This window comes from Pseudopodoces humilis, chromosome 3 (assembly GCF_049639895.1).
Source record: "Pseudopodoces humilis isolate 2021_Gansu_Grassland_sample_001 chromosome 3, ASM4963989v1, whole genome shotgun sequence".
Classification (NCBI taxonomy): domain Eukaryota; kingdom Metazoa; phylum Chordata; class Aves; order Passeriformes; family Paridae; genus Pseudopodoces; species Pseudopodoces humilis.
This window is the reverse complement of record NC_142202.1, coordinates 90,421,696-90,432,590: the sequence shown is the minus strand read 5'-3', so window position 1 is coordinate 90,432,590 and position 10,895 is coordinate 90,421,696. Positions and strand designations below refer to the sequence as shown.

General features: G+C 37.5%; 1 protein-coding gene across 1 annotated transcript in view; it reads left to right on the top strand.

Annotated features, from left to right (window-relative positions):
* The window catches only part of TINAG (tubulointerstitial nephritis antigen), a 36,599-nt gene that overhangs the window by 6,434 nt on the left and 19,270 nt on the right, over positions 1-10,895 (top strand). Inside the window, exons 4-6 of the mRNA XM_005518105.3 lie at positions 1,116-1,230; positions 6,825-6,948; positions 8,667-8,817. Of these exons, the coding sequence (XP_005518162.2) occupies positions 1,116-1,230; positions 6,825-6,948; positions 8,667-8,817 (390 nt within the window). The remainder of the gene's footprint in view (positions 1-1,115; positions 1,231-6,824; positions 6,949-8,666; positions 8,818-10,895) is intronic.

Here is a 10,895-nt window from a genome sequence, read left to right as displayed (position 1 = left end):
TTTCTTGCTCAATCTCATTCTCCTGGCTAGTGCACAGGGATTAGGGACCCCAGTACTGGATCTATGCCTTGGGAGCCTCCTGGCTGTTTACAGAGATACAGGGGCAGCCTCCTTAGGATGCCAAATTCACCAATGAAGTCTGTCCAGACTTCAAGCTGTCATGAGTGCTGAAAGGTTTTGTACTTCGTGGGAGACATTTAAACCAACTGAATTAGGACAGACAACCAAATTAGGCCCCTGGAGCCTGAACCTGTCTCTTGTCAGTGATTACCAATTAGATTTGTCACAGGGTGACAGGTGAGATATGACTCAGTGCTTGCACTTTTCACCTATCACAGGGAGACCTAGAGCAATGTGGCTTCTTTGGGTAGCATGAAGCTCACTCCTTGTTCTTCATAAAAAAGCAAGAAAGGAATGTTTAAAGAGAATGCTCAGTCCCCTGTCACTCAACCTTTAGCCAGTAGTAAATTTCAGTTTGTTCTGAATGTGTATGGCTGCAAGGGTGTTTTTTTTGTGTTGTGCATGAAGTTTGCATGTCAACACTACAATCTGAGTCGAGTATACCTGAGAGTAGCAAGGGAATACTTAGAGAACCATGGGGAGCCCTTTCTCTCACAGTGGCTATTGGTATAAAACTCGTGCACAAGGTGTCAGATGGGCTTTTTGCTGGGTTCAACAGTATTTCTCATCTGGTGCACCAGAGCTTGAAGGTGCACTGTAAGTCACTGCACAAGGCTGCTAGTTCTCTGCAGGAATCAGGGCTGGAGCATGATTTGAGCATAACTTCAAGAGAACAGTAGTGTTTTGACTGAGTGTCTCGTGTGCCAGTACAGCCCTGATGTATTGCACACTCATGTCCTGCAGGCTGATGTGGTGTTGACCCCAAATCACAGCTATTCATACACTGCTGTGTTGCTCCATCCTGCTCTTATTTGCAGTAGAAAAGTCCATGGTAAATATCTTCTCATGCATATTGAATGCAAATTTTTAAAATGTAATTTCAAAAATTTATTTCTGGATGCTTTTTCTAATTGTACTCTTAAATGAGCAGTGGGTTTATGTGAGTGATATCTCTAACCTGGGCCTTGTTTTTTTGTTTTTCGTCTCTGAGGAAGATGGAAAGCTGACAACTACAGTCAGTTCTGGGGAATGACAGTGGAAGAAGGTTTCAAAAAGCGCCTGGGCACCTTCCCTCCGTCTCATTCTTTGTTGAATATGAGAGAAGCTCCTGTAAGTGTCATGTACACTTGTTAATTTTTTTAAATAACTTTATCGCATGGAAAGTAAATGTGGACAGTTACAAAATTATGATTCAGGATTTTGTCAATAAATATTTTCATGTTGAATATGGTGTTCCTGGAACAGTTCTCTAAATCACAGAATGTCTGGCCCTATTGACAGAAATCAAACAAGAAGGAGCAAAGGAAAATTCCTAATCACTGTGAAGCTCTGCAGCAATATTAACTTATCTTTGTACTTCACTTCCTTAGGAGGGCTCCATATTAATTCTCTCTATTTCTTAATCATTGCACACATAGCTTTAACCACAGAAAAATACATCTGGGCATAGTTCATTAAGGCTAACAGCTGAGACTAAACAACAATCTTTGACAGAAGCTGTGAAAGCTTTTTTTGGGTTTTGAACAAATGGACAGCAAAATTACAGGAATCATTGCAAAATGAAATGGTTCTCTACTACCAGCTTTCTAAAACCCTTAGCCATGGCAATTTTAATGACAGCTAAATTAAATTTCCTATAATTTATTTATGCTGAAATTAGTTATGCATCAAAGCAAGTATACTTTAAGGTATCTACATAGTTTAAGCAATTTAAGAAAAAATACAAGTTAATGAAGCCAGAGTGATTTTTCCAATGCTTTGGATTAGTTACTTAGTTTCTTTCTTAGAGGACACAATTTATGGAATTCACAGACCAAAAAAAACCCACCTAACTAGCTCACCAAAATGAAATTAGAAGAAATGAAAGTATAAATAGATTGATCCACGGTTTGCAAAAGCACTAAGTGTAACAGGTATTTATCTTTGCCTTCAATATAGTTCAGGCAAGTGATGCCATTTGATTATTAGAAGTCAATTGTTGATACTTCTTTATGTGTTGTGGTGTTTCTACAAACAAAAGAAAACTTTCCAAACAATATTAAAGGTGCTAATATAAAAAGCAGTTCTTTAATGAAAACTTTCAGGTGTACAAAATATATTTGTGCATACCCAATATGGGATTTTCTCAAATGTTGTAAGTTTAATTCATTAATATATCTTGCAAGTGGAGACCAGTTGCTCTGGTAACCACCCTTGGACCTGCCCCTGAGAGTCTCCCAAAGGGGTTCTCAGCCCTATATTTTTTATGTCTTCTGGTGGGCTTTTTTTTTTTTTTTTTTTTTTTAATGTGTGCTGGTGCAAAACAGGATGTTCTTGTTAGAAATGCTTTTCTTGAAAATAAGACTACTTGTTTAAATGTAATTTCAAGAAGGTGGCATAAATGTGTGAGAAAGGGTAATCTACTACTCTGAAGTGTAAGAAAGCATGAAAAATTATACAGCTGTGTATTAAAAATCTAAAAAGCTCCAAACACATAAATATATGTATATAGCTAAAAATCTTTAGGCATCAGTGGAAGAAGGATTTCCACATGATAGAAGGCCCTGTGGTGACAGCAGTGCAGAGCTGCCTCTTGAGCGACTTTTGGGAAAAGAGGGCATGTCCTCTGCTATAATTTTAGCAGTCCTAACCCTTTTGCTTGATTCAGACCATTCTTTGTTACACACAATATCAGCTACCTGCAGCGGCATGGCGAGGCATTGCATGCAGGCCCAGATTGGTCAACTCAATCAAAATTACACTCTGAAGGGTTTCCAGAGCAAAAAGGGGACAGGAATTAAGTTCTGGAGTTTTGCCTTGTAGGATTTTCTGGACTGCTCTTTCAGCCGAAGAAGGATCATTCCACTTGAAGATGGCAGGTCAAAATAAGACAATGGCATAAAATAATTTAATCCCATATTTAGAAGGTATCTGCCTTAAATTACCAGTGAACTGCATTGAGGCTCAAAAGAATTGGATTGGTTTCTTGGTTTTGACATTTTCCTTGAGGGATACAGTGTAAAGCTTATATATCACAGGCAAAAGAAGGATGTCATGTAGCCAGCCCAGAGAGTGACATCTCCATTGCTAGGTATCTAGCTAGGTGAAACAAATCCCACCTAGGAATAGAGAAAAGGGAAGTTTTCAAAGAAATCTTTATCATGCTTGCTTCCCCCATTCATTTTGTAGTAGCTGTTTACTCAGTAGTCCTGCATTATATCCAGGTTATTAAATCATTGTTAGTAAGCTTCCTGCAGCTACTTTCACTGCTACACTTCTAACAGCCTTTGTTCCACAGATACATTTCTCAGTCATATTTTCTCTGTCTGCTGTCTTATGAAATCTGTGAGCCACAACCCAGCTCCCTTTGTCACTGGCAGACACCCAAGGAGGTTCAGTGCATTTTTCTCCAGAAATCCAACTTGGCAAATTCATGCATTTAGTCATCATGAGACTTCCTTTCATGTTTCTGGAATCACATACCTTTCACAGGATTCTAGGAAATCTTTCTACTTACAAAAGCTAAATATATAAAATAATACTCTCCCTATAACTTTCTCAGCTTCTGCAAAGTTCTTAGGGAAATGATAAACTTTCTGAAGTTGCTGATAGAACTTTTAAAATTTCTGCTCTTAATAAAATACTTTACCTGCTCAACAAGGTGATGTTTTTGTCTGGAAGGGAAGTTTGACATGATGGTACATGAGAATACCCAAAAGACCATGATACGGAGCAAGAACTAAATCTGAACTGTGGACCTTCTGTTGCACAGTATGACTAGACCTAAGTATAGATCAACAGCTAAATCCACCACTAAAAATGTTTGGCTCCTGACAAAGCTGAAGCTCCTCCATCTGAGATGGCATTTTCACTGCAGGAGACAGTGCAATCATTCTTGAAGTTCCATGTAGCAAAGGAAAAATTGCAACACCTTTGAAACCATTGTGATGCACTCTTGGTGGTACTCTGTCAGCACAAGTCCTGGCAAGAGGTACATTGCTATGGTAAGGTCTGCACCCCCAGCAACAAGGTACTCACCTGTCATCTTACAAGAAAATTAAATACATAAGTCAGTAATAAGGCATCATTTTTTTCACTAAATATCAAGAACTTCGTAAAAACAATTGGAAAGTAGACAAAGTACACCCTCTGTTCCGCTGATATATGGCTTTTCACAGTAAAAACCCTCAACAGTTGTAGCTCTCTTGCAAACTGAAGGTCATTCATGCCCATTACGTCTTCGCAAAGCAAGTGATGTCCAGAATCATTTTGCTACATTAAAAAACAACCACCTGTTTTCCCTCAGGGAAACTATTTCATTTGCAAATTCAGTTATCTTTGGCCTTTTTTCTCTTATTGGTCATCTTTCTTTTCTGAAGAAGTTATAGTTGAAATTCGAGTGCTCTTTTATATTCTCTTACCTTCCTGCTTTGGCCAGGCTGCTAACTTCACTGCAGAGAGTACATATAAAGGTTTAAAAATAGTTCACCAGTCATTTTGCTGATTGCCTTGTGCTGTCTGATGCTGGTCCATGGAGCATACACTGAGAAACAGTTGTCTAGACTTGATATTTGCCACAGACCAGCAGTACTTCTCAATATCAGAGTATCTATTTTTTCAGAAAAAAAAGCCAATGTTTCTGCCTACAGATCAGTCCTGCATTTCTAAATGGCAAGGCTGAGGGTTAATGAGGAATTTGCTCTGGGATTTACAATATGAGGCTAATATATATATTAGCAGTAGGTTGGGAAAACAGAAAGTATTGTCCATTGTCAAGACTTGAGATCTATTTAGAATTTTGCTTTTCTAAACTGCCTCATTTGTAATGAGGCATCGTAATGAGCATTGCAAGCAGCCATTACCCACATTATTACTAAATTATTACCCACATTATTACATTACTACACTATTGCTAAACGTTTGACAAATTTTGCTTTTTTACTGATTGGTAGTGAACAGTCTCATCATATAAAAGAAATTCTATTTGTCTGGGATTTCTCCTGTATGTTTCATCTTCAAAGTAAATCTTGAGCTAGCTACTCACTAATAATGAACAAAAAAATACTTTGCCAAGTTATTCTTTAAATTAGTTGCTGCTTCCTGTCACTTGATGTTGCAAGTCCCATGTATATAAAACTCTGAAAAAACCAGTCTTTTGAAGCTGATTAATCAAAATGTTGAGATTAATATTTTAGCAGGGTTTAAAACATTACTGGCCTTGTACAGGTGGAGGTAAGACTTTCAAAATCATTGAAGTGACCTAGCAGCTTGCAGTATTCCTTAATGGATTCAGGACTTGGAGCCTGCATCTAACCTGCTCAACCTCTGGCTCTGGGAATACACACAGACTGTATCAATTTGTCTGTTGGGTCTATATCCCAAGCTAATGTCAGATATAGAACTGAGAACCAGCTTACCTTTTCCTTATCCACCGTTTCTCAGCTGGGGATTTTCTGTGGCAAATCCAGGTGTTCAAGCTGGATAGAAGCACTGCTGTTTCACAATGCACACAACAATGCGACAGGCAAAGGGCTAAAATTTGGTTCTTCAAAGAGTCTTAAAATTTGAAAGAACTGGCCTCAAATGTTTAAATCACTTTAGCAAAAGGTATGTTTTATGATCATAAATCCTATAAATAATTTAGAAAAATATTTTAGCAAGGGTACCCAGAATTAGAAGATAAGTAAATAGAAGTAAATTAAAAGAATTTAAGCAGGATAGAAGCCATTGTGCTTCACAATTTCAGCCTGCTTATAAGAAGGAAGCATCAGTGATTGTTTTGCTTAGGAAGGGATTATCCAATTTTGTATATTGCATTTCCTTCTGTAACTGAAGTTATCAACAATTTTTTGAAACAGAGTGATTGCATGGCATGATATTGCAATTCTCTGTGCCATTCCTATTTCCTTGCACAGCATAATCCATCATTCCATGAAGTTCACCAGTGGAAAAAAAAAAGGGTCAATGATTTTGATATGTTGAACACAGAGCAGATTATTAGCAGCTGTACCAGATGGTTCTTGCATATGCAAGTATTTGTTCAAAGCTTGGAGGACTTTGGAGGGGGACATAAATTAAGGCTGAGAGATAAAGGTGCCCGAAATGGCTGGCCAAATTGCTCTAGTGAGCAGATCATGAATTTTCATGAATTCACTATCAGATTGAAAAGCAGAAGAAAAATCACTGATTTTTATTCTGGAAAGGGAATAATTGCTTCAGATTGAATAACCTCTATGTAAAAGACAAATCAATGATACATTATACTGATTCCTTTCCTAAAATGTCTAAAATTTCCTGCCTACCGCCACGTGTCTGGGAGAACAGGGTAACAGGTATTTAACTTCACTGGTATTTGTAGCAGAGGGCTTTTCTTTCTAAAAATACCAGCTGGGTGATTCATACTTTGCAAAATTTCATAGGGAATTATTGTTTGAGGTAAAAATCAGAGAGGAACTGGTCAGTTTATTCAGGCTGGCAGTCTTGAAGCTCAGCTTTTCAGCTCAGCTGGTGGAGTGCCAGAACCCTCCTGCTCTCAGGGGTCTGCAGCACCCAGCCATGGGGAAACTACCACAGAGTTGCTTGGGAGGTCACAGGGGCCAATGCTTTAGGTTTTCCTCAGTCTAAAAATTTTAAGAACTTTAAGAATTTTACAAACAAAATTATGGTAAAATTTATGATAAAAATAGGAAATTAAGCATATACAGATCTTCTACATTTTGTTTTAGGGAAAGTCACTTCCAGAGGACAAGTTTCCCGAAATTTTTTCAGCCACTTATGAGTGGCCTGAGTGGATTCACGATCCTTTGGATCAGCGAAACTGCGGAGCATCCTGGGCTTTTTCAACCGCAAGTAATATCTCCTTTTAATCACTTTGAAAGCATCACTGATGTCAGATCTGTAATAAAAATTGTAGTGGTTGGTAAGAAAATAATATCAGCTCACTTTTCACCTCTTATTACCAAATAGGAAATTTAAAATTGCTACAACTTTTCTTCTATATTGACCCAAAATCTTTAAGTTGTCATTGTCATTGATTGTCAATCTGAGCTATAGCACTTTGCTTTTCATAAAATTGAGTTATATAAGCATGCAATCAATCTTTATGACTTAACCTGGCCAGTGGATCCTCACAGGTGAAGGTTTCTGCAACTGCTTCTTTAAATCACAGCAGTAAGAGAAGGAAAGGAGTGTTTAGGCCAGCTAATCCCATCTCCCTGAAAAAAACAGACTAAACACGCACTTTTTCTGATATATATTATCCACTGCAGTTTTAAAAAGAGAAAACCAAGAGAGCTGTTAACAACTCTTTTGACAGATTACTGCAGAGATGGACAGAGATCACTGAAAGACTTTGCAGATATTGTGTCTAATTTTTCCTTTCCATAAACAGATACTTTTATTTTAATTCACATAATAATTTTTAAAGTGATGTAGCGTGAGATGCCTTAATATGTTGTTTAGGTGCGTCTAACATTTTCAGTCTCAATTTTGAGATGAATAGTATCTAAATAAACAGACAAGCACTGCTGTATAATTTTTTCTTATCATTAATAATTTCTGTAAATATTCCAAAACTTCAAAATAAAAGGCTTTTATACCTATAAAAATAAATTCATTGTCATAGGACACATCAGAAAAGCACAAAATACAGTTGTCACCTGACATTAGCAAACTTCCTTTTCTGAAGTCTTCCTCAGAGTTCACGACAGCTAGTGTTGATTTTGATGGGGATTTAGATTTCAAGAGGTTTTTTAAAAAAATATTTGAAATTCAAAACTGTGGGGCTAAAAATACTACAAATAAAATTTAATCACAAGTAATTACTGGCAAGTGAAGCTTAATGATTGTTTTACTGTCAGTAGATAAAGAAAGTAAAAGTACCTTAGTTTCACCCACAACTTAGTTAACCTAGTCTGCCTTTAAATCAGTTCATAAATATATAAGTACTAAGAATCCTGTTTATCTGATTGAATTCAGATAAGGTATCTATGTCTGAGGAATAATTTCGTATAATAAGGGAAGGAGGTACAAAGACTCCTACATTTATACTTCAATATGAATACCTCCAAGTATTCTTTGTAATAAAACCAATATATACTTTCAGTCTTGAATTTTCTTCTTCGTAAGACTTCTCTTTTATTTTTTTTTATCCCTCACATAAAGGAAAGAAAGGTAGAAAAGAAAGCAAAAAGATTTGAAGATTCAGCTGCAGAAAGTTGGGAATTATTTTTTTCTTCTGCTGAAGACAACCAGATGTGAATATGCATTTACAAACATGGTAGAGACAATTATACAAGTGTTTCATCTGATATTTAGATATTTGGGACTTTATAATTGCCAGTAAATCAAGGAATTTGTTATATAACAGCAAAGTTGCTCATGATGCTTTGCAGTTTCACAATCCTCTCTCACAAAAGTCAGGACAGATTATATCAGTATTGTTTAGTGAAGATACCTGCACAGACAGAAAATATTGAGATTGTATTTCTGTCCCTCTTTCACAAAAACAAATGTAAAGTTGTGAATAATTATTTTGTCTTGGTAACGGAAAATTTATTTTCAAACAGGTGTTGCGGCAGATAGAATAGCAATTCATTCAAAGGGTCAGATCACAGACAACCTTTCCGCTCAGAACTTGATCTCTTGTGATACCAGGAATCAACATGGATGTAATGGTGGAAGTATTGATGGTGCCTGGAGGTATCTGAAAACACACGGGTAAATATTTTATCTGGCTGTTTAGATTATTTAAAATTGAGCCAGTTGCTTAAGTTGCAATAAGACAATACCATAAATGTACTTAAGGTTTCTGTGTTTCTTGGGATACAGGCTCTTCATTTGAAACAACCTTGAGTAAGCAGCCAGTTTCATGAGACAACATAGTGAATATTCAAAAGACTCAAACATCTTTCCTCTGTAAAGCAACTTGTAATCATCTCATCCCAAGGTTGTTCCAGGGTGCAACACTCTATTAAGGACTGTACCTACATCCTTCTTCCTTCAGATCAGACAAAGCAGAGTTAAGAGCTATCAAATTCCCCATGAACAGCTAGAAACTTTAAAATGGGATATAATCATTTATGGAATCACAAAATTATTTTGGTTGGAACTTTGGAGGTGACCTGGTCCAACATTCTGCTCAAAGCATGACTTTGAAATTAGATCAGGCTGTTTAGGCCATGTCCCTGGACACATTTTGAGTATCTTCAAGGGTGGAGGTCCCACAACCTTTCTTGCATTGGGTCAGTTTGACTTACAGTCAAATACTTTTTTCTTATATCTGCATTTTCCTTAGTAGGGCTTGTGACTGGTACATTCCAGTTTTTCACTGGGTATCTCCAAGAGTTTTGTTCTGTCTCCTCTATACCTCTCCTTACACAGCTGAAGACAGGAATGATGCACTCTTTTGGGTTTCTCTTCTCTAAATTGAACAAGTCCAGCTGCCTCAGCTCCAGTTCCCTAAGTGCCTTCCACTGGACTTGCTCAGTTTGTCAGTGTCTTTCCCAGGGAACACATAAGTGAAAATACAGCTCCATCTGCTGAGTAGCAATTTGAGGGGAATATTAATTTTTCACAATGTCTTTGTTATGTTGTTGGTAACACAGCCCAGTGTTGACTGTCCACATTTGCCAAGAGGGCTCACTGCTCATCTACATTCAACTTTCTGTTTCTCAGGACCTCATGTCCTTCTCTGTGCAAAGACTTTCAACACTGGCAGTGCCCTGCCAGTACCTGGGCAGTTCTGGCTCAGAGGCAGGATTTGCCATCTGTCTTTGTTGAAATTTGGGATATTTCTGTCAGGCTCATTTCTTCAGCCTATTAACACTGCTCTGAACAGCAGCCATGCATACTAATCACTCCTTAAAACTTTTACATTCTCCACAAACTTGCTAAGGGTGCCTTACATCTGGCTGTCCAGATTGTTAATAGAGATGCAAAAGTGTTGTTTTTGTGTTGTCTCCTGGGGAATGCCATTAATAAACTGACACCAGTCACTTTGACCTGCTGACCTTTCAACATGCCAGTCCACAACTGACCTTGTAAGCAATTTACCTAATCCACTAAACTAGAGGACCATCACAGAAACCTATGCTGAAAATGTCACTAAAGACAAGGTAAAAATGATAGATACTTCCTTATTCTGTATGGAGCCAGTCATCTCATCATGGTCAGACTGTCTCATCATATCATCATTACCTGTCATGGTAAATGGGCACATCCTGCTTTCAGTCAACTCCTTGAAGTTTGTATACCTGGAAATGGCTTCCAGGAGAATTTCAATAACTTCATTTTAGATACCATATAATTAAATCCTGCTGTTTCTCACATTTCCAGGAGTTTTTGTCTCTTCTGTTTCATACCAAAATCTATTTCCTGTCTTGCTTTCATATAATCTCATTCCTTACTCTGATATATCTGAAACTGACAGAGAGATTTCAGGTGTTCTCTATGTCAAGTTTTAATTTTTTTATAAAACAAACAAACAAACAAACAATGTCAAGAGCAAAAGAATGTCAGATATGATGTGTCATAGTTGACATGGCACTCTGGGGATCCAGGAGAAGCCCTGTCACACTATACAAGTGATAATTCTGCTTTCTGCAACTGTATCAAACTATTTCTGATATGACAAGGATTTTGTACACTTATGGGGAGAATTTATTTCGAGTGCTCCTCTGTCTTTTCCTCTCAGGGTTTCAACACTAAACTGGCTCTCATTTAGGTTTTAAGCAAGAGATTCTTCAGCTGAGTGATTCTACCCAGAAAAGGCCCCTCAGCCTTACCTCAGGAACTAA